Source organism: Rhodamnia argentea, chromosome 7 (genome assembly GCF_020921035.1).
Source record: "Rhodamnia argentea isolate NSW1041297 chromosome 7, ASM2092103v1, whole genome shotgun sequence".
Lineage (NCBI taxonomy): Eukaryota > Viridiplantae > Streptophyta > Magnoliopsida > Myrtales > Myrtaceae > Rhodamnia > Rhodamnia argentea.
The window spans coordinates 453,493-480,989 of NC_063156.1; the positions used below are offsets into that span (position 1 = coordinate 453,493).

The 27,497-nt window shown below is 41.5% G+C and overlaps 4 protein-coding genes across 4 annotated transcripts; 3 read left to right on the top strand and 1 right to left on the bottom strand.

The window, feature by feature from the left end:
• Positions 1-669: 669 nt before the first annotated feature.
• LOC115740809 (ethylene-responsive transcription factor ERF105) lies at positions 670-1,959 on the top strand. Its single transcript, XM_030674406.2, has one exon. The coding sequence runs from the start codon at positions 807-809 to the stop codon at positions 1,659-1,661; it is 855 nt and encodes a 284-aa protein (XP_030530266.1). The 5' UTR covers positions 670-806; the 3' UTR covers positions 1,662-1,959.
• A 4,113-nt stretch (positions 1,960-6,072) lies between these two features.
• Positions 6,073-7,264, top strand: LOC115740818 (ethylene-responsive transcription factor ERF096-like). The gene has a single exon (XM_030674417.2). The coding sequence runs from the start codon at positions 6,232-6,234 to the stop codon at positions 6,883-6,885; it is 654 nt and encodes a 217-aa protein (XP_030530277.1). The 5' UTR covers positions 6,073-6,231; the 3' UTR covers positions 6,886-7,264.
• Positions 7,265-14,693: 7,429 nt separating this feature from the next.
• On the top strand, positions 14,694-15,494 carry LOC115740826 (ethylene-responsive transcription factor ERF096-like). Its single transcript, XM_030674430.2, has one exon. The coding sequence runs from the start codon at positions 14,722-14,724 to the stop codon at positions 15,376-15,378; it is 657 nt and encodes a 218-aa protein (XP_030530290.2). The 5' UTR covers positions 14,694-14,721; the 3' UTR covers positions 15,379-15,494.
• A 4,235-nt stretch (positions 15,495-19,729) lies between these two features.
• On the bottom strand, positions 19,730-26,073 carry LOC115740785 (lipid droplet phospholipase 1). Its single transcript, XM_030674381.2, has 10 exons — positions 25,644-26,073; positions 24,553-24,620; positions 23,569-23,639; positions 23,205-23,444; positions 22,077-22,240; positions 21,887-21,942; positions 21,526-21,578; positions 21,325-21,445; positions 20,931-21,028; positions 19,730-20,110 (listed from the first exon to the last, which is right to left on the bottom strand). The coding sequence occupies exons 1-10, from the start codon at positions 25,778-25,780 to the stop codon at positions 20,039-20,041; spliced, it is 1,080 nt and encodes a 359-aa protein (XP_030530241.1). The 5' UTR covers positions 25,781-26,073; the 3' UTR covers positions 19,730-20,038.
• Between the last annotated feature and the right edge of the window lie 1,424 nt (positions 26,074-27,497).

The window sequence follows — 27,497 nt, forward strand, 5'->3', positions numbered from 1 at the left end:
GATGATGAGAATACTTTTACCTTATTCATTATTATAAACAATATAAAAGATAATTTTTAAGAAAATATCTTTTAAAATAACCGCGAAATGGACGAAGTAGAAAGATGTCGCGGTTGAGTAAGCAAAGTAAAGACAAAGGGTACGTGCGTGCCTATCTTTCATTAGTTCAAACTTCTTTCTATAATCACTGCACCCCAAGTCAAGCAGCCCACTGTTGGAGCGCCACACACAAAAAGTCAAGCCCGCAACTTATTTTTCCTTTCCGAATTTGCCCAACACAACGTGATTAATATTTTAATCCCCCATTGGTGGTGGGGTTATGATCCTGAGTTAAATAATGTCGTTCACTTGACCGCCTCTCATTAATTCATGTTCATGGAAGATTTGACAGGGAAGCACCCTTCCTGGAAGGAGAACGTCCGTGCCTAGTGGCATCATCGTGACATGACATGACATGGTCCCCACTCCACAACCAAGCCAAGTTGTAAATTTGGACGAGGAAGACGACAGGATAGCGTTGAAAATTCCAACAAGAGGATCACTGTTGGAGGGTAAAGTGGAGGGATTAATGCGGAAGGATGCTTCCCAACTCCATCCAGGAAGGCTCGATGAAACCCCATCCGGGCCATCCCCCCCTCTCTCTTTTGATCAAATTCCGCAGATTCTCAACCCCCTTTATAATTCACCCCACCACACTCCCCTTCTTCCACTCCACCATTCAGACTCAAATCTTCTCTCCTCTTCTTCATCTCCCGTCTTTCCACGATCTTGAAGAACACCAGAGCAGAGCTCAAACACAAATTCTCATGGCCTCACCACCAGAGCAGAGCTCCACCCTGGAACTCATTAGGCAACACCTCCTCAGCGACTTCACCTCCGTCGACACTTTCCTCACCAGCCTCGACGCTTGCGCTTCCACCATCGCCCACGCCGCCTCCCCAGCCGCCTCCGGTTCCAGCTCCCCCCAGACCTCTTTCAGCTTCGAACCCAAGCCCGCCCCTTCCCTCTCCAAGCCCCCCCAGCCATCTTCGTCCACTCTCAGCTCCCGCCGCCCGGCCATCCACGTGGCGGTCCCTGCGACGAGCTTGCAGGCGAGGTCGGGGACCAACCTCCAGGCCGAACCGTCGGTTTCCTCCGGCGACGAGGGCGGCGGTGGCGCCGACAAGCACTACAGGGGCGTGCGGCGGCGGCCGTGGGGGAAGTTCGCGGCGGAGATACGCGACCCCACGCGCAAGGGGACGCGCGTGTGGCTGGGGACGTTCGACACGGCGGTGGAGGCCGCGAAGGCCTACGACCGAGCGGCGTTCAGGCTCCGCGGAAGCAAGGCCATCCTGAACTTCCCGCTCGAGGCGGGGCGCGACGCGATGACGACGCCGTCGCCGCTGACCTCGGCTGATGCTTCTCGCAAGAGATCGAGAGAGGAAGCCGCGGAGAGCCCCGAGTCCGAGACGAGCACCGGCGGCAGTTACAAAGCGGTGAAGAAGGAGGAGCTCACGGACGCGGCGGGCGGCAGGGAGATATGCCCGTTGACGCCGTCGAGCTGGAGGGGGTTCTGGGACATCGGGGAAGGGAATAAGGAGAGCATATTCAGCGTCCCCCCGCTGTCGCCGTTATCATCTCCGCATCCATGCCTCGGCTATTCTCAGCTCCTGGTCACATAAGGAAAGACCAAACCAAAGGTGTTATTACATCATCGATTTCAAGAACTCAACTAAAGCATTTGCTAAATCGGGGGGAACTGCCGTGGCCCAAAATCCAAGAAACGAAAATGGAAGAGAGGGGAAAGCTTTGAGTGGTCTTACTTAATTCCTTCGAATAGAGTTCGAGATTGAGTTATTAATTTAGTGTGAATATGGGAGAGGTTGTGGTTAGATGTGGTGTCGTGTTTGCCATGGAAGGCTAAATGAATTTGTTCATTCGTTGATTAAGAAATAATCTGGAGCTGATTCTTTGTCAATTTCAAAAGCAAAAAGGGGAACTTGATGAAGGAAAGCATGGCTCCATATGATTGCTGTACGCTCCACTTTGAGCGATTCAAGTTTCAGTCGGGTCGAGCTCGCTTTGAATCCGCGCTCTTCGCTAACATTTCTCACGTCAATCAAGCTTGACTCGACTCTAATTATAAAAGGGGGCAAAAAGAAAATCACTTTGCCGTCATTATGTTTGCACGAAGTTGCGTTGTTTACTGGGAAAATCACTTGTTGGGAAGATCGGTACAGGATTACCAGTAAGAGCAAATTTTGCGTGGCCACCGTAGCGGAAACACTGTAACGTAATGGCTATTGGATATTTGGAAACATCTCAATAGCCGAGACGTCTAGGTTTGCCGATGTTCATTTGGTTCGACACTAGAACGATTAGGAACGAGAGATGAAACATCTTAGTAGGCTAAGACGTCTAGGTTTGCCGATGTTCTTTTGGTTCGACACAAGAACCGATTAGGAAATAGAGAAAATCCATCGCCCTCCTCCTCCCCGATCACTATCGAGGCGATGGTCGAACATGTCGTCTGAGAATAGCGGGCTGCTGTTGGACTTTGCATCGCAACTAATGCATGTTCATGCATCGGGAATGTCTTACCTTTCTAAAACAACAGCAGGACGGACACTGATTTTGAATCACACCCCAAAAGCTAGCTAATAATATGGGAGGGCCTAAAACCATAAAAACCAAGTCAAATACCTTAGTTACAATTTGGATTGTACAATCTACCATGCTTCACAATTCGAGAAAATTATCAAAAAAGTTCTAAATTTATGGCACGTTTGTCAATTCAATCAAAAATATTTTTGGTGTGCCATTTGAGTCTTGAATATTTTCACATTTTGTCAATTGAGTCCATATGGCTAATTTTGGTCGACATCATTTGAAGTGGACAACGATTGTCTTACATGGTACTGTCGAAGTTAACATGGACATTTTTTAATAATATATCAAGATTTTTTGGAATTTTTATGGTTTTTTTTTCTTTTTTCCCCTTTTCCTTCCCTTTTTTTTTTTGTGCGGACCAAGGACCCTCGTCGGCTCTAGGGGAGGGCCGCAATGCCCTCCCCAATCAAAGTGAGGGCATAGGGGCCCTTGCTAGATCTAGGCCAGGCGAGGGCTTGGCCATAGAGAGGGCCGCATCAACGGCATTCGCCTATTTGCCAGCTAGGCTATCGCAGCCCTCGCCTAGAGCTAGCAAGGGTTGGCCAGCATCACTCGTCGGCCTTCACTAAAAAAACAAAATGAAAGTAAGGACAAGCAAATAAAACAAAATAAAGACATAAAAATATTAAAACGTTATTAAAAATCGTTTACGTTAGCGCCGATCATACCACGTAGGATGGTCGGCATCCACGTCGGTAATTTTCGGCTAAAATTGACCGGACAGACACAATTGATAAAACGTGTACATGTTTTAGGACTCGATTGGCGGGATTAAAATATTTAGAGGCGAATTGGCAAAAGTACGATATGTTTATAACTTTTTGTGGGTAAATTTTCCTTCCCAATCCCATTGGCCTTTTCTGTCAAGGTTAAGATGCACGTGTGAACATGAGAGAATTGGCGTGATGTGGAGTGATTAATATATCTTAGTTGTCTCATTTCTCATTAGCTTAAACTTTTTAAGTGATTGTGAGATACTAACGGGTCCGGACTTAAACTCTCCCTCAGTGATCTCCAGATAAAGATATCGAATTATTATCGTGCGCCCCACCGGTGGGTCCACAGAGAACTTCGTAATATTACAGCTATTTATGTGAACTGCAAATCTGGTACCACACAAGTAGGATCATACCATATGGTCATGATCAAGCCCCATGAATGGCCTTCATGTTGCGAGTCGTCACGTTTCTTTTTTCCATCACAATTTCCTCACCACTTGATTATTGCACGGAACACGGCCTAGACGCTGAAACAGATAAGACCGTCACTTCGTGATTAACTACGGGACACCGAAGGGAGTGAGACGATAAGCTTTGCGATTTGATATATTGGGCAAATAGAGATCGTGCAGGGAGGGTGACCGCGACTAATTGCTTCCAATTAGGGTATTTCTTTCTCCCAATCACTTTCTTCTGTTGTTATCAATAAATAAATAAAAAATTCCTTGTGAGGCTGAGGGAAAATTCTGAATAAGGACCTGAAATACCTTTATTTTCTCAAATAAGAGCCTAAAGTGGATCTTGTTTCAAATAAGGACCTGAAATGCGCTCATTATTTTAAAGAAGGGCCCGATCACGGATATTTTCATCATTTAGATTTTCTAAAATTTTTACCTCTTTTTTGTCCTTTCTTTTTTTTCTTTCTCCCTTTCTTTTCGTCGTGGCTAGTCTCGGGCGGTGACCGGGCAATGACAAAGGTTGGGTGGCCTTGCCGGTCACAGGCGAGGCCCGCCCTACCTTGGACAGGGCAAGGGTTGCTTCAACTAGGCAAGGTGAGGCGAGCCCTTGCTGGTGGACAGCCATCGCACAAGACAGGCCCTTGGTGAAAAGGAAGGACAAAAAAAAAGGGAAAAAAGATAGAATAAAACGGAAAAAAAAATATGTAAATATAAAAAATACCTTTGATCAAGCCTTTTTTTGAAATAACCAGGACACTTCAAGCCATTATTTAAAATAATATTCACTTTATATAATTATTTGAAAAACTTCATATCTTTATTTGAAATTTTTTACATAATCAATATAAGCACGAGGGGGCGAGGGCTACGGCTCATGCACGAAGAGCAAAGGATATTGCATTGGATTGTAGACCCGGTAGACCAAATCCATCTAAAGCGATATGGGCCATCCAACTACACTAATTCGTCCTCAAAATCAACTCCATACGAACATGACGAATTTCACATTCATTGGGTTGGCAGTTGCATGGACCAGAGTTCGGCACTTGGAGACGCAACTTCTTCAACTTGTCCCACTTGATGCGTAGCCCCAAAGCCCTGAGGGAAGAACTTCCACCTAACCTCATCAATGCAAAAATTGACGTTTGGATATTTAGGCCAGAAAATATCAAGGATAAGACTGCACCTCTAATAATATCTATCAACTTTTTCAGTATTATCAGGGAATATAGAAAATTTATGCTATAAAGCAGAGACAACCAGTAAACCTAGCTCTAATTTCAACGGTGGATGATTTCGTGCCTTTTTCACCCGCTCAAAGGACGAATTTTTTTCTCATCTACCTACTCCTTTCACATTAGATGTGAGATTGCGCATCACTTGAAAAAAGTCACGAGTTTATAAAAATTCAACGGGGTCCTTTACGACATGACTCAATGTGTACTGGGTCTCTTCACCTGGTCATCTCCATGTCAACTAACCTCCACTTGCAGGCTGTGTGATATCAATGCAAGGACCGGAGATATTTCTCTGCATCTCTAATTGGACAACTATGAGTATTTGGCTCGAGCCAAAGTCAGCATTCAGATAAATGTTTTGTCTTCTTTTCCAGCCCGAGCATCTATTAGTTTGGACTTCCATGCTGTTTCCTCCTCTTGGCCAATACGTAAAAGGTTAGAAACACTCGTTGCCAAGAGTGTTCGTGTTTACTCGTGTTGTCGCCGAAAATAACGTGCTTGTATTTCATTCAATTCGTACGAAAGATTCTCTCACATTCAAGTTTACTTAATCCGATCGGAGGAGAAGAAACCCCGTCATCTTCCAATCGAGATTGCCAAGTTAGGAAAAGGGAACAGTGATTTTCCATTGCCTTGGTTTGTGCAGCAATAGCAATTGGCCACCGCACGAGAGTTGTCGCTCTATGCAACTTGATGAGATATATCCATAAGCGAGTTAATTAACCCTCCCAATTATTAGGACATCTCGAGGCAAAGATCGTGATAGGAGGAACAGACAAATGTTTACACAGTGAGTTGCATGCTGGGCCATCCAGGACACAAGTTGCAGCAACTTGCAACGATTTCTGTCTCTCCTCGAGACAAAAAAGCGACGGCGGATGATCCCTACCGCACACGTATTTCGCTAGCCCGAATCGGACTCTCTCGCCTTTTCAATGGAAAGAGAGAGGATAAGTTTAGTCCACGTAATGAATAATGATCCAGGATACGAATTCAATTCAGTGGCGACCCACCATCGAGAGGCCGACCAGAAATTTAGCTCGGCCAGCACACTGAATTCCTCATTAGAGAACTGATTCATTTTCCTGTTGCAAAAAGGTGGTTCTTCACCTATTCGTATATAAACAATCTCGTACTGACTATTGAGTCATCTAGTCAAGCTTCCTCATGGATTTTTCTTTCTCCGAAATGGCCAACCTTGATGAATCTTCCACTTTGGAATTCATCAGCCAATTCCTCTTAGGAGACTCTGCCAACCTCGCTCAGCTCCAACCTGTGAAAACCGAGAACCTGTTTCTTGATCCAGGACCAGACTCGCCATATTCAGATCAACCCGCCTGGCAAGACCTGGGGACACCGAGTCTCGAGATTAAAGAGGAGCCCAGCATCTTGGAATCTCCAAATTCCGAGCTGGGGTCGGCGGAGATGAACCAGGTCGGGGCCGTCTCCGCGGCAAAGGCGCGTTACAGAGGGGTTCGGCGAAGACCGTGGGGGAAATATGCTGCGGAGATACGGGACCCGACACGTAAAGGGAGACGGGTCTGGTTAGGGACATACGACACGGACGTAGATGCTGCCAAGGCTTACGATGGCGCCGCTTTCAAGATGAGGGGCCGGAAGGCCATATTGAATTTCCCTCTGGAGGCCGGAAAGTCGGCACCGCCGCCGAATCCGGGGCGCAAGAGGAGGAGAAGGGCGGCGGCGAAGGAAGAGGAGTCGAAAGAAAGTCTAGAAGATTGGCTGAGTGAGATGTGGGCGCAGGAGGGAGCGGGTGAAGATGAGTGGGACACGAGCGTTGACTCAGAGCGACGGTCTCACTAGGACAAAAGTCAGTCATGACGACAAGCGAAACAGTTGTCGGCAGTCCATCGCAGGCGGTGGGATGTCAAAAATCAGCTTGAGGGCGACTATGGTATGGTGTACGATACCAAATGTTCCTGTCAACAAGTCCCCGAACTCATCGTGAGACCGCCGAGAGTGGAATGAGGCGGCTAAAGTCAAGGAAGAAGGCATAGTTGACGACAAGTGCGAGTAAATGTGTAAGAACGTCGGTTGTAGAGCTTTCCATGGCCAGCACAGGACAGGCGACCGGAGAGAACCAGGCATAATCGCAATGGTTGGGAAAAGTTGGAGGGCTATGAAACTCATCTGTTCGTTCGTGGGTGTACAATCCCATTTCTTCGTTACTCCGAGTGTGTGTAACTGTAAATATATCAGTTTATTCCGCAAGTGTGTGGTGGAAATTTTCCCAATGTACTTGAAAAATCAATCTACTCCCGAGTAGGCGCTCTACTAGTCACCTAGAACAGAACTCACTCCGGACATCACTTCCGAATTCAAATGGACCGAAACCGAAGCAAAAACCCACCAGCAACAAAGGTGATGGGCTAAATGGACTAATGAGAACAGCGCCCAAAGGAGTATTGGGTTTCAGTTTTCCCCGAAACGCGTTATCAAGAAAAGGCTCGAGCGTACGTTTGCTCGCACGTAGTTCTGCACCCGCCTGTGCCAGAAAACTGAGAAAAGTAACCAATACGAAACATATGTCACTTCGCTTTCTTTCTTCTTCTTTCGTTTTTTTTTTTTTTTGGCTGGCGTGATCAGAGATCGAGCAGTTATTGTACGTCCTTATCGCTCTACGGATAGGCACCGCAATACACATGGACAATATGCAACCACGAGACTTGAAGTGTGTTGGCACCCAGCATTATCTAGAGTAGTCTCAAGGGCAGGCGATTCGGTCATTGTCTCATGTTCTATATCTTCTCTTCTAACCACTTCCTCTCTCTACGATCCGGGTGAGGCGCTCCAGACGATCCAAAGAAGCTTAAAGCTGCCGCACGGTTTGATCCTGGCAAGAGCTAAATGGCGTGGCTTTTCTCTTTGTGTGAATAGTTAGAGATCTTACTTGATTGTGCAAATATAATTAAGGTAATTAAGGATTCAATTTTCATGAATTCATTTGCACATGTTTGCATGTAACCCGATCGTCAATAACATAAATGATTTTTTGGTCATTCATAAAGCAGATAAAACCCAGCGCTCCAACTTTGGTTAAAGATCGTCATGATAAGATGGTCAAAATCAGGAACAAGATCAAGACAATTTTCCAAGAATCAATTGGCTTTTTTTTTTAATACATAAGAAGAGCCCCCTAGGCAAAACAGAGGGGATTTCATAAAAAAAAACCCAATCGTGTGGGATATGGTCTTTTTACGTTGGGCTTTTGCGGCCCAATATGCTACTAAGTTAGATACACGTTGACAATGGGCTAAATGTACGGATGAAAATTGAGACAGAAGTTCCAAGCTCTCAGCGATATACGCCCGTACTTCCAACGGCAAGTGAAAAAAATAAAATAAAAATGTACCTTACCTAACAAAAAAAACATAGAAATAAAAGTAAAAGACCCTATTTTTTAATTAAAATATTATTCTGAGTCAAAAGATTATGAGGGAATAAGATTGCACGTGTCAACATTTGAGCGCCACAAAAGTTTTTGGATTTCGAAACAAGTCAAAGTGCGAGAAACGCGAAATTCAGAAGTGAAAAAAAGAAAATGCAAATGAAACTCAATTCAAATGGCGGGATCGTTTTTATTTTGCTATAAAGTGGAGGAAAGAGAAACGAGAACCCTGTCAAGGACCGGACTCGGTATTTAATTAAATGAAAACACGATTTAATATTTAAATGTTTTAACATATTTGATACGCACAATTTCCATATTTTTTTGTCGCATAACCCATTTTTTTTTCATTTTGCTTTATATTCTTCCAATCGTCTTACTTGATACTTCCCGCACAGATCATGTCAAATGCATCCATCTCTCTACTCTAAAAACAAAAATAAAAAATATAATCAGCTCGAGCTCATTTAACTCTATTCGTCTCTTGATTTTTCATTTTGGTCAAACTTTTTGTAGCCAGTATCTTATTAATTCGGATAAATCAGTGGTTTCCATGTTCCATCCCATTTATGAACGAGGAATGTTTTCTATAGTGCAATCAAATTGTAAAATCACGAGTTTTATATTGCCCCGGCTGATGATCAATTACCGGCAAGTTGATATACACACCTTGTCGCCGTACTTAGTATTATTGTTAACAGCCTGTTCTGGGGGCCCAAAAAGAAATTAAAAAATAGGTAGAAATTCTTGTGGGATCAATTCCTTCAAGAATTTGTGACAAACAACACGTTGTTAATCTCATAGTCAACCGAAAAGCGTTATGCTAGCAAAACTCAATTGATTTACCCCGATTAAAGATACTCATCGACACATTCTTTTCTAACGAGAAATGATTATATGGGTGTTCTTAATCCATCGTGAGAATAGCATCTTGTTCTGCGTCACAAAATAAATAAATAAACAAACTAAATTATAAATCGTTACGGGTTCCACTCCTTCAAGGATTTGTGATCCAAAATATGTTTTTGCCTCACAGTCACTCAAAAATTATTGTGCTAGCAAAACTCCCTTTTCAATTAACATGACCTAAGCATTTTAATTTTCAAGTAGATTTCACCTTTTGAACTGAAAATTTTCTCGATCGGAGGAAATGAAACATAGAAGAAGAAACGCGTTGACCATAAAAAGGGGGAGATAAATGGGGATCGGGAGAGCGATGTGTGGCTCGGTATCTACCACTTCTTGGAGTGGCCTAACCCCGCCGATCCCTTCCCCCTCCCCCCCTTAAATATCTCCTGGCTTCCTACATCAACAATCCCACGAACTCTCTCTCCCTCTCTCTTTTTCTTAAGATTTTACTAGCATAATAATTTTTTAATGACCGTAAATATTGACGGCATATTATGATTCATAAATTCTTGAAAGAGTCAGGCTCATAATAATTTTTATTTATTATTAACCATTTCCCTTTTTCCTAAGCTGTGTCGATGTTCTAATGTCGTATTTGTTTTACCTATTTTTGTACAATTCAATTGTTTTTTTTTTTACCAAAAAAAAAAAAAGAAACTATTTGTCTGTGCTCCGAGTTGACTAAATCAGAATGTGGTGTCAGAATGGGAATAGGAGAACACGCCCAATTTCGGGTTTTTTTCCAATTTATTTTTTTTAAAAAAAATATTTACAAAAACATTTTTTAAAATAAATATTTACAAGTTTGGGCTTCGTTCGGCAGTTGGGCTGCCGAGCAACTTTGCTGGGCCCAGCCCCGGCTGCTTGGCAGCCCAACTGCCAAGCAGCTCTGCTGGGCCTAGCCCTAACTGCTGGGAAGCCCACCTACTCAGCAGCCCACCTGCCGAGCGGGGTTGGGCTTTTTTTTTTTAATTTCATTTTTAAGTATTTTAACTATTTAAAAAAATACGGAATTTACAAAAAAAAAAACGATATGGGCCGGTTATATTGTAAATTTCATATTTTTTTAAATTATTGATACTGAGAATATTTATTTTATTTATAATTTTTTTTCTTGTGAAGCTTATATTTATAACATTATTAGCAATAATTAATGTAAATATTTATTAAGATCTAAAATTAATAAATAATGTTGTGATATAATGTAATATAGCCGCAAGAATATGTTGGAAACCGTAGTAATAGATAGATGAAAAATCGCAGCAAAAGAGTTAAAAACAGCGGCAAAAGAGTGGAAACGAGTAAAGAAAGGGCAAAACTTTGGAAGAGCATATCTCATCGCTCGGGCGTCCGTTTGAGACGTTTTTTTTTTTATTTCACGTAATTTTTCGAGAGGAATCCATTGTAAATTCATTGCAAAAATTTCGAGATTTACATTCAATCCGCAAATTCATTATTGTTGCATAGCTAGAAATTGTAAAATCACAGTGGATAGGAAAAAGCCAATGAATCTTTTCGGAAGAAGATTAGTCAGTTAGGACAAGAGAGAGTAATCTGGCTTATAATCAATAATTAGAGCACTGCACATAACAAGACGATTATATATCATTCAAACACAGTGAACGAATAACGAATGATCCTGGGACCATAGTAAAACCCATGAATTATTTGTGTGATGTCGGCCGCCGGACTCCATGGTGGTTGTCGGGGCGTGTTCGTAAAAGTGGGCCCTACCCGAGGCCCACGCCCACATGCACTGAAGGTAAAGAGCCGTCGCTTTTTTCTGCCTTTTATCCGTTGTTTGTGACAAGCGTCGCACACACAAGCGCCTCCCCCCATTCCACAACAACTCCACCCCAACCCCCCCTCCCCCCCGCAACACAACAACAAAACAAATCACTACCACCACCTCTCTTAAAAAGAAAAGAAAAGGGAATACATAGGTAGGTGTCGGGCCACATCAGCACCATGATTCGCAAGGAGAGATATTTCGACAGCTTCCCTCGCGCAACGTTATCTTTATAAACACTGCTTAAACCTAGGTCTCAAATCAAGTGGGTAAATCTTGGCCCTGCCAAAATATGAAGAATTATTGGATAGATGGGTACATATATAGGAATCGACCTAGGTTTAATGCGATAATTATGGACTAATCAAGTTAGGAATACTCGTAGTCAAAGATGGGATAGTATGGAATACTGGGTCATGGGCAAGTAGATTTGCTTAGATTCAACAATTTCATTTGTAGCAATGACTTGAGACAAGAAACCGAGGCACTTACTTCATGCTTTAAAATTCTACCGCTTCCTCAAAGTAGATCCATTGAAATTGGTAAGCAAAATCATCGAGGATGATCAGATGTTGTGATAGAGAACTCATTAATAGCAATGGCCCCACCTCGATTCAAATGTTTTTCGGGTTTTTTCCAAAATTATTTTTTTAAAAAATTTAAAAAATTATTTTTTTAAAATAAATATTTACTGATTTGGGCCTCGCTCGGCGGTGGGGTTGCCAAGCGAGGCCCACTCGGCGAGCCCACTGCCGAGCAAGGGCAACACTCGGCCCGCGGTTTTTTTTTTTTTTTTTTTGTAAATTTCGTATTTTTTTTAATTATTGATACTTAGAAAATTTATTTTATTTATAATTTTTTTCTTGTGAAGCTTATATTTATAACATTATTTGCAATAATTAATGTAAATATTTATTAAGATCTATAATTAATAAATAATGTCGTGATATAATGTAATATAACCGCAGGAATATATTGGAAGCTAATGTAATAGATAGATGAGAAACCGAAACAAAAGAATTAAAAACGGCATGGAAAGATTAAAAACGGCAGCAAAAGAGTGGAAACGAGAAAATAAAGGACAAAACTTTGGAAGAGCATATCTCATCCCTCGGGCGTCCATTTGAGACGATTTTTTTTTATTTCACGTAATTTTTCGAGAGGAATCCATTGGCAAACTATGGCCGGCCTTTTTCCCCAAAAAACGCCGTTTTTCTTGTCAATTTTGCATTTTCTCCCTTCGGTGCTACTTCTCGATATTGAACGAACCCTCCTTTCCCTCTTTCCCCAAACAAATTCGGCCGTTGGCGGTGATGAACGATGGATTTTTGCAATTCGAGATCGTCTAGATGGGTTTTCGATTGATTATATTATAAAGATATTGAATTAAGAATGGGGTTCCTTAATTTCATATATCTTACCAATTTTATTTTATGAATATTTTTAATTAATTACATAATTACATCATTATTTATTAATTATAGATCTTAATAATTTTTATATTAATTATTACTAATTATGTTATAAAGATAAGCTTCCCAAGAAAAAATATATAAATAAAATAAATATAAACATGTTAAAAAAATATGAAATAAACTAAATATTATAAGTATAAATAATTAAAATACTTAAAAAAAACGAAATAAAAAAAAGAAGCCCAATAAATATAAAGATGTTAAAAAAATATGAAATAAACTAAATATTATAAGTATAAATAATTAAAATGCTTAAAAAATCGAAATTAAAAAAAAAAAAAAAAAAAAAAAAAAAAAAAAAGAAGAAGAAGAAGAAGAAGAAGAAGAAGAAGAAGAAGAAGAAGCCCCAACCCCTCTCGGCAGCTAGGTTGCCCAGTAGAGCTGCTCGGCGGTTGGGCAGCTGAGCGGGCCTTCTTGAGCAACCCAACTACCGAGTGAGACCCAAACTTATACATATTTATTTTTAAAAAATAATTTTGTAAATATTTTAAAAAAAATTAAATTGGAAAAAAAACCCCCCAATTTCCTGCCTCTCTCGTTAGTTTTGCATTTCCACCCTAGGCATAAAGTCAATTTTGACGTCGGACATGATAAATAATAAAGAAAAAAGAAAGTAATGTTGAAGAATATCTTAGTGAATTTGAGTGCCGACATGGTGTTGGAAAATAATATAAATAATCCTCGGGTATTGAACTTTTGATTTATTCAATGTAATTCTCAAATTATTAGCAAATATTTATTTTAATCTTTAAATTAAATGAAAATGTTCAATGCCGTTCTTACGTTAGTTCAAATTAACGTATAACTTTCAATCTGTTAAGTTTGAATGGTCGACAAAAAAGAAGAAGATACATGCGGATTATTTAAGTAATATATTCGTCTTAAATCATGGTATAAGTATCCATGTCAATAAATAATCTACGTCAAAGTAGATAAATAAAACAATGGACATGTTGGCTCGTTAGTTTTTAAAAATCCAATTTGGTATACAATAATCTACGTCAATAAATTACGCCTGGTTTGTCGTTTGGACGAACGAAATGCCCATACCGAACGTTTACCAATAGTTTATGAACCATATTTAATAAATTAAAAGCTCATGGATGATCTTTTACATCGAGTTAAAGTTCAAAGATCGATTGTGTCATTCTCCCTTCTCTATTAATGCTTGGGGGCTTCATAGGGCAATGTAGTTAACTTGTTATTCCTTTTTTTTTTTCAACCAGCAATATAATCGCCTTAAGTAATTTGTTTTTGGTTTCATTGTTTTAGGAAGGACTTCTCTGTCATAATTAATTTTGTAATCTATGGATTCCTACCTAAATTCGCGATAATTATTCTGCCAATGAACTCGCCCTGTGCTGGCCAATAGGAATCCTCAAATTCGCCAAAGGAGCATTTCTTTTTTGTTTTCCCTAATAAAAAAACAACATAGGAAACCAGCCATTTTTCTTTGCCAATGGGAAAAAAATCGATTGACTGTGATAAATTGTGAATTTGGCAGCATAATTATTCATTCCCCCCCTATCAAGTTGAAATTTTGCTTCAACGGAAGAGCACCGATTGCTCTTCATGGTTATATTTAATAGTTCCTTTTGGGTGCACGTTTTTTTTGTTTTGTTGGGGTCGAATTTTGGATACGATTGGACGTTACATTTTGTTTTTTTATCCTATTTGAACTGTCGAATCTAGAGATTCTCGAGGCAAAGGTCGCGACAGGAGGAACAGACAAATGTTTACCTGACTAGGTTGCATGTTGGCTTGTGTTGGACACAAGTTGCAGCAACTTGCAACGATTTCTGTCTCGCCTCGAGACAAAAAGGGCGACGGCGGATGATTCCCACCGCACACGTGTATATCTCTGGCCCGAATCTGACTCTCTCCTCTTTGCAATGGAAAGAGAGAGGATAAGAACAGTTTCGCGTAATGATGCGGGATACGAATTCAATTCAGAGGTGACCCACCATCCCGAGGCCGACCATAAATTTAGCACGTCCAACACACTGAAGTCCTCACTGGTTTCCTTCGTATATAAACAATCTCGTACTGACCATGAAGTGATCTAGTCAAGCTTCCCCATGGATTTTTCTTTCTCCGAAATGGCCAACCTTGATGAATCTTCTTCCACTTTGGAACTCATCAGCCCGTACCTCTTAGGAGACTCTGTCATCCTCACTCAACTCCAACCTGTGAAAACAGAGAGCCTGTTTCTTGATCCAGGACCAGACTCGCGATATTCAGATCTACCCGCCTGGCCAGACCTGGGGATACCGGATCTCGAGATTAAAGAGGAGCCCATCATCTTGGAATCTCCAATGTCCGAGCTGGGGTCGCCGGAGATGAACCAGGTCGGGGCTGTCTCCGCGGCAAAGGTGCATTACAGAGGGGTTCGGCGAAGACCGTGGGGGACATATGCTGCGGAGATACGGGACCCGACACGTAAAGGGAAACGGGTCTGGTTAGGGACATACGACACGGACGTAGATGCTGCCAAGGCTTACGATAGCGCCGCTTTCAAGATGAGGGGCCGGAAGGCCATATTGAATTTCCCTCTGGAGGACGGAAAGTCGGCCCCGCCGCCGAATCCGGGGCGCAAGAGGAGGAGGAGGAGGGCGGCGAAGGAGGAGGAGCCGAAAGAAAGTCTAGAAGATTGGCTGATTGAGATGTGGGCGCAGGAGGGAGCGGGTGAAGATGAGTGCGACACGAGCGTCGACTCAGGGCAACCGTCTAACTAGGACAAAAGTTACGACGACATGCTAAACCAGTTATCGGGAGTCCATCTGAGACGATGGGATGTCAAAACTAGCTGGAGGGCGACCATGATGGGATGTAAGATACCGAATGTTTTCTGTGTTAAAAAGAGTCAAAGTTGTTTTTCATGTTTTCAATAAAATATCTAATCATGTGTGTTGTTCTATTCAATAAGAAGTTTTTGTTACTAAAACTAAGTGGATCCTAATTTTTAGGAATAGGTTGCAGCATGATGCTGCACATGAGTCAAGTTTGTTGCTATTTTTTTGGCTATTTTTAGCCTTTTCCCGTTGTAGTACAGCCTTTATGGAGGCTAGTCGATCATTGAATAAAGTAAAGTGCAGAAGCATTCATTCCCATCGTGTGCTCATCTCTCTCTTTTAACATTCTGTGCACACGTCCCGGAACTCGTCGGGAGTCCTCCGAGAGGGGTAGAGAGAGAGAGAGAGAGAGGAGTGAGACGGCCAAGTCAAGGAGGCATAATTGACGACCCATGGCCAGTACAGGACAAGCGACCGAGAGAACTAGGCATATCATCGCAATGGTTGAGAAAGTTCCGAGGGGCATGAAACTCATCTGTTCGTGGGAGTATAATCCATTTGTTTTTATTCTAAGCATGTTTTAGCTGTTGCGTATGCCGTGTGTGTGTTACTGTAAATATATCAGTTTATTCCGCGAGGGTGTGGTGTAACCTTTCCCAATTTCCTTGCAAAATCATCTTTTCCCAAGTAGCCCCATTACCAGTCACCTAGAACCCACTCCGGACATCACGTCTGAAAACGGCTATTCGAAAGGGACCAAAACCTAAGCAATACCCAGCAACAAATGCGTGTTGGACCAAATGGAGGAATGAGAACACCGAACAGAGTACGTACGCTAAAAGGAGGATTAAGTTTCAGTTTTCCCTGCAACAAGTTATGAAGAAAAGCTCGAGGCATATGTGCTCACACGTAATTCTGCGAGAAAATATTAGGTGCGACCAGAGTGCCAGCGCATCTCTCAGTCGCACCACTCAGAGATCGCCACGTGTCAAAGCGGTCCCACGCGCACCAAAATTCCAAAACCCACGTACTCCTCCGTCTCCGTTATCTCCGTTACTGCTCCCCCTTCTCTCTCTCTCTCTCTCTCTGCCTCCGTCCCATCCCAAGAATTAAACTTATTATTTTCTCCTCTCTTCTTCTCTCTCCATTAAAGGCATGTGTATACCCTCTCTCTCTCTCTCTCTCTCTTTCAAATTTCATCCCCCACCCCGAGCATCCGAAGGCAATCTCTCCCCTTCGCCTCCGCCTCCGCCTACAGCACATCGCCTCAGGCTCTGGCTTCGGCACGTCGCCTCCAAGAGCTCCTTCGGCGGCTTCGGTTCCTTCAAGAGATTCCCCGTCGTAGCTGCTGGGTCCGAAACTCGTCCGCTTACGGCACGACGGCTCAGATCCGCTTCCGGCACGTTGAGACTTTTTTTCTCGTGGGTTTTTGGCTTCCAAAAGCTGGGTGCGCCTTCTCCTTCAAAACCCTGGGCTGTTTTTACCGTCAGCTCCCACTAGAAAACCTCCCTCCTTTTTCCTGAACTGGGTTAAAAAAAAATGGAATCTCGCACTCTATGAATGGAGAAAATATTAGGCGCTTCTCTTGGAGGGCCAAAAGTTTTCTTTGTTGGCAAAATAAAGAAAGAAGAGCATGAAATGCGCATAAAAAGACCGTGATTTCATGATGCGAACAAATCGTTTTGGTTTTTTTAATCTGATAAAAGCACGGCAGAAAATGCTTGAGAAAATAGAGAAGGCAGAGATGCAATGGAAGGCCGTGTGCACACGCTGCGGTAACAACTCCAACTTTGTCACTATTAAATGTCTAGCTTCAGTTGGGGATCGCAACAAGCTGAAGATACGATGGACATGCATGGTACTACTATGGAAACAACGGTAGTTCTATACGGGCACAAGCATATGTACAAATCGTTAGCCTGATATCTCAATTTTTCATATTGAAATTGCAAAGCTATGTCTTTATCAAATTTTGACATTGTATGGGAAGAATGAGTTATACTTATACTATCATAAATCGGAGATTGGTGCTTCAAATTTAGCCACTACAACATATTCATGCTATTAACTCATTCAGGAGCGTGATGGACAGCCCATTTCGGCACATATGCTTGTGACCTGAACAGAAAAATATGGTTTTATTTCAATCTCTATCATGTTTTCCATACAAGGAAGCTTTCCACGGCTTTTTTTCCCCATGTCTAGCTTTTGGCTTATTGAGCTGGATCATAGCTTACCGGCAAAGATTCGTAACTATTGATTAGGCTCATCATCTTGAAAAAAAAGGATTCTAAACTAAGCCAAGCATTCGACCAAAAAATAATAATAATAATAAGTGAAGCAATCAACTATGCTATAAGGTCGAAAAGAGAAGGATTCTAAAGAAAACAGCTAAACAATTGAATTCATATAGAAATACTGAGATTACAACTACATTTTTAAAGAATAACCACTTCTTTGTGTCTACTCTCTATCTGTAAAAATCATCCCGTGATCTAGGATGGTTCACTAAATTTGTTGGATGAATGTTGGTGCTGCTGTTGAAGATGAGCCATTCGAGCTCCTTTTGGCAGATGAGTAGCACCATTCTCTCATTCTCCAGCTTGGCTCTCTCCATTTCCCTTTCCTTCCGCCGGTGAACTTCACCCACTTCAGCCGCTACTTCTTATCCACTGATTCTTCTCCGGCGGACTCCTGTTGCCTCTTGCATCACGTTAATTGCCTCACTACTCAGTTCCTGCCCGAGCGCTGTAGAGATGAATCAAAAACAGATTCTATTTTCATTCACTCCTATGCATCATACTTCTCTCTCAGAAATGGATCATTCTTTATTTTGCCAATAAAAGACACAATTTTTGAACCACAGGCCAAATGTCCACATACAGGGCAATAAAAAAACAGAGATATTCTCTCACAGCCCAACGGAAAAAAGTACATACCCAAGTCAGCGAAACCTCAAGAAACCTCCAAATGCGACACCAAGAGCCTGGAAAGCCTCATTCATTCTAGAAAAAAATTTCCATTTTTTTTAACCCAGTTCAGGAAAAAGGAGGGAGGTTTTCTGGTGGGAGCTGACAGTAAAAACAGCTCAGGGTTTTGAAGGAGAACGCGCACCCAGCTTTTGGAAGCCAAAAACTCACGAGAAAAAAAGTCTCAACGTGCCGGAAGCGGATCTGAGCTGTCGTGCCGTAGGCGGACGAGCTTCGGACCCAGCAGCTACGACGGGGGGTCTCTTGAGGGAACCGAAGCCGCCGAAGGGGCTCCTGGAGGCGATGTGCCGGAGCCGGAGGTAGAGGCGACATGCTGGAGGCGGAGGCGGAGAGAATGCCTTCGGACGCACGGGGTGGGGGGATGAAATTTGAAATAAAGCAAGAGAGAGAGAGAGAGAGAGAGAGAGAGGGGGGGGATACAGATGCCTTTAATGGAGAGAGAAGAAGAGAGAGGAGAAAATATTAGGTTTAATTCTTGGGATGGGACGGAGTTGGCGTTAACCGGAGTAAACAGAGACGGCAAGAGTTTGGGCATTTCAAAATTTTCTGTGCGTGGGGCCCGACTGCCACGTGGCAGTCGCTGAATGGTTCGACTGAGAGATGCGCTGGCACTCTGGTCGCACCTAATATTTTCTCGTAATTCTGCACCCACCTGTGCCAGAAAACTGAGAAAAGTAACCAATAAGAAAGATACGTCACTTCGCTTTCTTTTTTTGTTGGCGGGACCAGAGATCAAACCTTTACGACATGTCCTTATCGAGCTAGTGATGCACACGACAATACGTGTGGACAATGCGTGCCCACATGCTGGTTAGGCTTTGGGCAGTCTTGTATTAAGTTTAATGGAGACTTAAATAGAAGAATTTAGGGAACTAACATGCAGAAGCGTTTTGCAAGGGTCTCGGCTAGTTGCAAACTGGTAGCAATATTCGCATACCGGTAGGCACGGTTTAGACATTTATAAAATTTGTTAATTCATTTACAACTTAGCACATACTTTCCTATCCTTTCATTTATCCGAAGTTAATTCTATTCATTTTCCTTCCAAGAGGCTCATTAATTATAGTAGCAACAAAGTTAAAGTGCTATTCTTGAAAACTAAAATGATTTTTTGTTTGTTTAATATTTCATATTTAAAGCAGCACTGCCTGCATAGACTCAACGAGACGAAATCCAAGATCCCCATGTTTCTCCTCAAAGTCTCGGAATGCTGGCGCAGAAGAAACCATGCTAGAGTTTCGCATATCATGCAGGCAAGCTCTGTGCCTGTGCACTTGAGAGAGAGAGAGAGAGAGAGAGAGAGATTCTAAGCGCTTGACATAGCATATAATACTCCTAAGCCAAGCACATTAATGCTCGTTATTGCATTGCATTGCGACAGCATTTCCTCAATTCATTACTGTTAAAGACATAATGAATTAACTAATTTAGCTATGGATTGCTCATTAATAACAGTTGCAGATGCTCTGACATGATCCATGACCATCGGAACCGAAAAACCACAGTTGCTCCAAACTTCTCAGAACCAGATCTCTGAAGCATGATGTATGGGAACTCACCAACGAGAGTCGTGTTTGCTGCTATTGTCGCACTTTCCATTACAGCAACTTACCCTAAGTAAGGAAGTGATCGATTATATGCCGGATGACATCTTCACCCTCCATGTGCATATTGTGATCTTTGACCTGTTAAATACCAGTCAAAATCAGTGCCCTTCATACACAGGACCTTCCGTGGCTTCAAATATGAGGAAGACACCAGTATTATTCCCCACAACTACCCACATATGCAGAAGTCATTATCGGTTCAGATCATCAGAAAATAAGACCCCAAACAAAATACTAACACAATCAGTGCCGAAGCATTTGCTTTTTCTCTTCATTCTTAAATTCCAGATATTCAAAATTTGTAGAAATAATTCACAGTTGTAATAAAGAAGAAGATTGAATGTCAACACATCAACCAGCCAATGTCTTCCTTCTCCGACAGCCTTTCTTGATGGCGTAAGCCCCCATCTTAAAACAGACTAATCTATGAAGGTTTGTAAATTTGTTTCCAATCTCTTACAAAGTGAGATTGGTTTATTTCTAGAACCATCTAAATGTACTAGCAAGTTCACTAAATTTGCTTTACCACCAAAAGTTGTCAAAACCAGATGAATTCTCATTCCTTCAGAAAGCAAGACAGTGATTTTAGCCATCATCATGCTGCATTAACAATACATGCTTAGAATTGCAAGCCATTTTTTCCTCTTTTTTGGCAATTCTAGAACCGCATTAATGTGCCAAAGTAGTCTTATCTGCCGCATTAATTCATAAAAGATGCTGGAAAGCATACTGTTAGCTTTAGTTTCTCAACCACAAAGAGACTTCCATGAATATGCAGTTCATCATGTGTGATAGAGACTATACATCAGCTTATGCATATGTTGGGGCGTGTAAGAGAGAGAGAGAGAGAGAGAGAGAGAGAGAGAGAGGGTGTCCATGCAGGTGGATGGATAACTACCTGGATAATACTATGGGCAGCAAACCATTGCCAGCTGCTGTGAAAGCTAACATCTACTTTATCCCAAGACACACGAGAAAGGCTAGTCACTAGTTCTTCTGCAAAATTATATATGGATAGAATGAATAGAAAACCACTTGAAAATATTAGTTATATTAATATAAATTGTAAATTGAATTGGAATCGCCCTGAACAGAGTATCTGGCCTTTGCTAGGGATAAATATTATGTAGACACCTCGTATCAAGAACGAAACAGCACAAAGGCATGTCAAAGCACTGTACGCAGAAGAATGACATAAGAACAATGAGATAGTAAAGCATCAGCTCTGCTACCTGGCAAACTAGAGGAGAAGATTCTAATGGTTACAATCTTGTTGAATTTCGAAGACATACCTTCTAACTTGTTGGCTCCATCATTTTCACCTATTATAGGATCACTTTGTTCAATATCATTGGCCTTGCAATGCTCTTCATAAACAATATGAGGATACTTTTCGTTGAGAGAGCTTTCCCACTAAAACCCCAAGAAAAGCCGTTCAGCAATAACATTGAATTACGCGAGCCATGATAAAAGAAGAAATATTAAGGTGCTACCTTTGGCAGTTCATTATTACGTCTTATTGATGATGTTCTCCATCCAACAATATCTTGAAAGATTATCAGTCATGGACAACATTTGCAATAGCTGCAACATTGGACATGACATGATGCAAATACGAAGATATATGTTATACTGACACAAATTAACACATTTTTGCCATAATCATCTCTCCAATAAAAAAGGATCCCATGATCCTGCTTGATAAATAAAGTGTACGATGCTCTAATGCCAACACAAAACATTTGACTGGAAATTGTAAACATGACACAATTACATGAATCAACCAGCCCTCATTCGAAGTGATAATCTCAAGAAAGTATCGAATAACTTTTTTTAACACACAAGGCAGGATACGGTCACAGCCTGCATTTGAATATAAGACCCGACGCCTGAAGGTGCCTAATGCAGACCTGCAAAGGGAAAAAGAGGCGGAGAGTTGGCAACCATCTGAAGATTCAACAGTTCAACTTTGGAAGGATTTTGGACGTTGCACCTCAAGAACAAACAGCTAAAACAAGGATGAGTACAAATCCACTTGACATACATGAAAGGGTAGTCGGCAGAGTCTTCCACCATGCGGCGAAGTAATGGAGGCTTTCCTTCATCTTCATCAACAAGAAAAAGATGGCGACCTGTTTTTCTAAATATCAAGTGAATAACACAAGTGGCTACTTTCTCAATGGCAGTCAATCCAAAAAGAAATGGCACCTGTCAGAACAAAGCCGAGTCAAAACCCGCCAAGTGAGGAATTTGATCTGACAAAAAGAATGATGACAATTGCAGGAAAGATTATAATGGTATATTTCCAAGCAGTTCGCAAACTCTGAGCAGTCTTAGCTGTCATAATATCCAGGTTTATACATCCGCATGTCATTTGTCACTTGTTTGTAGATATATGACTGCTAACCAGACTGCAGATGAAACTAACTCGTGCATATGTACTCGGCAAGTTTATTAAAAATTTAGTATCTCGACAAGTTGAAACCTGTTCAAGGTAGATGACGATCCTTAAGGGCTAGAAACTTCAAAAAACTAGATACAGGACTTACTTATGTCTATATGAGAAACTTAAGAAAATGGTAAAAACCAAGTCAAGGAGAGCAAGCATATATAGAGAATTGCCTCTTTAACGCTTCAAAGTTTTCCTTCAGCAACCAGACAAGTTTTCGCTGTTTACCCCACTATGTAACAGGTTCTTCAGGTTCTTATCACAACATGCCCTTAAATGCCACCAATGAGAACAGAGAACAGAATATTCTCAAATCTAACAAATCCCACATACTCAAACTTGAGAGGTTAGGGTCAAATAGAAGAAACTCAAGGATTCAGTGGGAAAATTAAGTCTTCCATGTTATATGATCAAGAAGTACCATATATTTCCTATAGCAACTATTTCAGTGATTCAAACGCTCCTTAGTCCTTGATACTTGTTCTCTTTCCTCAGGAAGGCCATTCTCCTCTGAACATGATTGTTCATCCAATTAAGTTGCCACTAACAATAGAACTGGCGACCAGAGAAAAGTCACAATTTTATACTTGACAAAGACACAAAAAAGTTGCTTCTCATTGAAATGAGCTGATACAGAATTCTCATGACATGTTCATCAATACACTATAAAGCCAGAAAATTGAAGAAAAAGGAGGTAACTTCAATAATGAAGAAACAAAATACCTGCTTATTACCCCGTGAACCAAGATGAGGTGTAGCAACAGTGACAAAATTCACAGCCTCCAGACCACCTATGGTACCGCTAGCTTCCTCCACTTTTTTAGCTGACAAATCTTCCATGATTTTCGTCTTACCAGGTCTGTATAGTTTTCCTATAGCATATCTTGCAACTAACCCTCCCACAGAATGGGCAACAAAAGAGATCTTACGGATATTCGGTTTCCTATCGATCACTTCAAGAACCTAACAACAAATGCCAATAAAGGGCAATGCATTACTCTACATATTTATTATCTTCAAAAGAAGATCGCCAAGAAATGAACAACAAGTAATCTAGAAGCACTGAAATCAGATTTAAAGAAAAAACCTCCTCAGCCAAACGTTCACCCATCACGTCAACACCATCTAGTGTTGACTTAGCTGCATTGCGCTCACTACCTGAAATCATGTAAACAATTGAGGATCAGGGGGAAGGCTCTCAGCCAGAAGAGTCAAGTCAACGAGGTGGAAAGAAAAAAATACAAAACCATACGCCTACAGTACAGTTATTATGTGTAAGTTCTTGATACTATGTCAAAACTCAAAAGTTAAGAACCTATATTTTTCTTACAACCACCTTTCACCCAGCTCAGAAGAAAAACAAAAAATTATGGGTGGTTTCTTTCTCGGCAGTGAAAATGCCACATATGATCCACAGGAGATGGCATTCATGGAAAGACAATTACACTATGTTTGGGAACACTAGGGGGAACATGGAATATGAAGAGAAAGTATCACAAAATTTATATTTTCGCTCCATTTTTCTCTCACAAACATTTCAAACTTCCTCCAATTTTCCACACAAATTTTCATCCCCTCCATTTTCTATCTTTTCCTAAACATAGCCTTAAAGACTATCAATACTACCGAGTGAAGACCCTTTGTAAGATGGAAATGCTTCTCTTTCCGAAATACATGAGGAATTCAAACGCGCAAAGAAATAAAGGCCGTAAAAAGTTCAAAGGAACAAGTAATGCAGGAAGATTATCATCAATCATGGAGCAGATCCACTGACGCTATGCAGGATCATAGCAGTCCATAGGATCATTAGGAACCAAAGCCTTCTCTGACCAGAAAAAACAAACGATAAACCCAGGAGGAAGCAAGATAAATAACTATGGAACTCTTTTAAACCAGTCTCATGCGCAAAAACAATGCTTTCATCAGCAGACTAGCAACAGAACTCAATATAACTCTCAAATTATGTATTTCTGGCCTAAATCAAGGCATGCAGCACATCTCTTATAACAGTTTAACACAACATGATTGCAATCAATGAAGATAGAAAAAAGACTGAAGAAATCAATCTTACAGTGAACAAACACTTTATCAGGAAGAGTTCTAACAAACTGCTCAGCTGCGAACTTCCAATCCGCGGCACTGCAAAGGCGCATAAATTTTAGCACTTTCAGATAGAAAAAAATCCCACCATTCTATCCAAGAGTTATGAATGTTTGAACAAGTTGTTTCATCTTGTTCGCAACAATAGGGTTCAGTTTCCAAGGATTTAGCTTTATTTACACAAAGCATTCTATTAATAGGCCTTCTTAAAAAATAACCTACCCATGGTTTAAACCTCAGACCTCACCTATTCATACTTATATGAGAAAAGCCACATTTTGCAACTCAAGGAAGATTCATGTGCAAAAAGTTGTAGCTAATCAACTTAATTTTTGTTACATGTATGACCCGCGATGAAGGTCTTCGATCACAGGATATGAAAGTATTTTCACTTTGATCAGAGCTAGAGTACGTCAAAACGAATGATCTGAAAGATAAGTAGGTTTTTTTAAACAAATTATGAATGAGAAGATAGGCTTCGTGCAGTTATTTGTATAATCGACAAAAGTATGACATGGTGAAAGCATGTAAGATCTATAATCCCTTCTTTACTCGCACATTTCATAAGTCACCCGCAGGGGCGTGGATTCAGCACATGGCCCCTACAAGCACATTGATATGATGGCATGTCACACAGAAGACAATTGGCAGAGAGAGTGGGTTCTCAACGAAGAAAGAAAACGGGAAAAGCTGCATAGATCAGAAGGGAAAAGCTCACAGTTCCAACTCGTCAAGCATCAGCACGAAGTAAACCCTTAGAAGGCAACATAAAACGACTAGCGAGTACAAAATTTCATGCCAGAGATAATAGATTCAATTCGAACACAAATGTTCGACATGCACATGATAACCAGCACAAAAAGTTCATTAAAGGCGATGAGCAGGGTTTTATCAAATCTGGCAGGAACAAATAAAAGTAGGACCGAAAATCCGATCATCCGTCGGTCACAGCAGGAACATAGTCCTGAAACCTAATTTCACGGAGACACCACGCGAGATTCTACAGCAGACTAACATCGATGATGTGTTTGCACAGTGAGCGATGACATTTGACCGACCGACCTTCCTAGAATTCCATTGACCATGACGACGAGATGATCGGCAGAGGAAGAATCGGAGTCCTTACTACTCCAAACCTCTCTGCTCCCGTTCAGGGACTCAGCTGAACACACTCCGTTCTCTATTGTCCCGTTCTCCATATCCGACACGATCCAATTCCGAGCTCAACGCCGCCGGGCGAAATGCCCTCGAATTATAGAGGGAGCAGCGAGCGGGAGGTGCGCCGCGGGCGCGCCGATCGATGAGGAACGGGAAGGAGGAGAAACGTCGGCGACGCGCGCGAGATTCTCGAGAAAATCGGAGCAAAAAGTCGGGGAAAGTGTGGGAAAACGAGGGCGAGGACGGTCCGGCTCCGAGAGAGAGAAACGACTGCCCGAGAGCGAAGGGAAGCTAAGGGAAAACTAGCAAACCAACACGCGGCAAAATGGTTCGATGACTTTGCGACATTAAAATTTTTCTTCCTCTTTCTATAAATTAACCTATTGAGCTTTTCATGGTTGCGCCAAAAGATAAAATAAAATAAAATAAAAAATTGTGAGACCGTCCCGAGGGGAGGGGGTTAGGTACGGCGAACAAAGTCGCTGGGCCCCACTAGATCGGAGTCCCACGATCAAAAGGTGATTGGTTTGATAGTCGCCTGATGAACATCATGCCGTTGATTAGTACAGATGGGACCTCAATGGAGATGCGAGTATTAGCAACTAGTAAGGATTAAGGGGTGTTAATTTATTTTATTCATCTATTTAATTATCGTGTGTCGGTATTAGTTAAGCCTCGAACTCATTAGTGCATAGGATTGATCACTAAATAAACCGTTTCTATGAAAACAAAGGATCAATTGAAAAAACAAAACCGTTTTGGCCAAAAAAAAAAAAAAAACGGTTATCACTATGGAGCCGGGCGTCGAATTAGCGACATTCTTGCTAGCTAGTCGCCAATCCGATAGTATTGCACCAACGACGGCTTTTTTTTTTTTTCACGGAAAGTTTGGCGGACCCGTGCACTTAGATGTATTGGGTATATCAGTACACTTGTTACATAAATCTTACGCAAATTATGAATTGGATTGAATAAGTTTATAAAAACATGTATTGAGAGTTCTAAAATTTCTATAATGAGTCGCTTGATAAGTGAACGCTCGTTAACGAAATTTTTGCAAACTGTGTAATAAAGATATTAGCGTATTGTGTTGAGGAGATCTTCTCACATGTAGCAGATCTTAACAAATCCCTAAACACATCAATAGATGGCAGGTAGAGAGTCATTTTCATTCCGAATTTTGGGAACCCAAGAAATCGAGTGAAGAGAAGCCGCAGAAAAAGCAAGTTTGGAGATTATATGAAGCAGGTGGTCCAATGGTCAATCGATTTAAAAGGCGACGGCCGCAATCACAGTACATGCCAACATTGCATCGGCCGATCGTCGCTATTTCTCGGGTAATAAGGATTTCTGATTTATTCAGCAGAAAGTGAAAAAGAGCTAAAAATTGGCCTGTATAGCAATTAATATATTCAAAATTAGCCCATAACTCATTGACTTAAGATTTTGAGTGAAGATGAGTCTAACTGGATATGTTGACAAGCTCAAACTTGGGCTCTATTTTGACGATCTCTCTAATTAAGGTATTGGACTTTTATTGCGCTCTCCCCGACAAATATCACCAATCAATTAGGGAGTAGAAAACACCCGCAAATCTAACTCATCATTTTTACCCGCGTTACATTCCTTTACCACATTTAATCAGGAATAATATCGATTTGTCAGCTACTATTCGTGCACATGACAAGAAAAGTCGCCGCCTTTGGAAAAAAATAGAAATTAAAGAGATGGCCCCTCAGTGCCGGGGCAGGGCAAGAG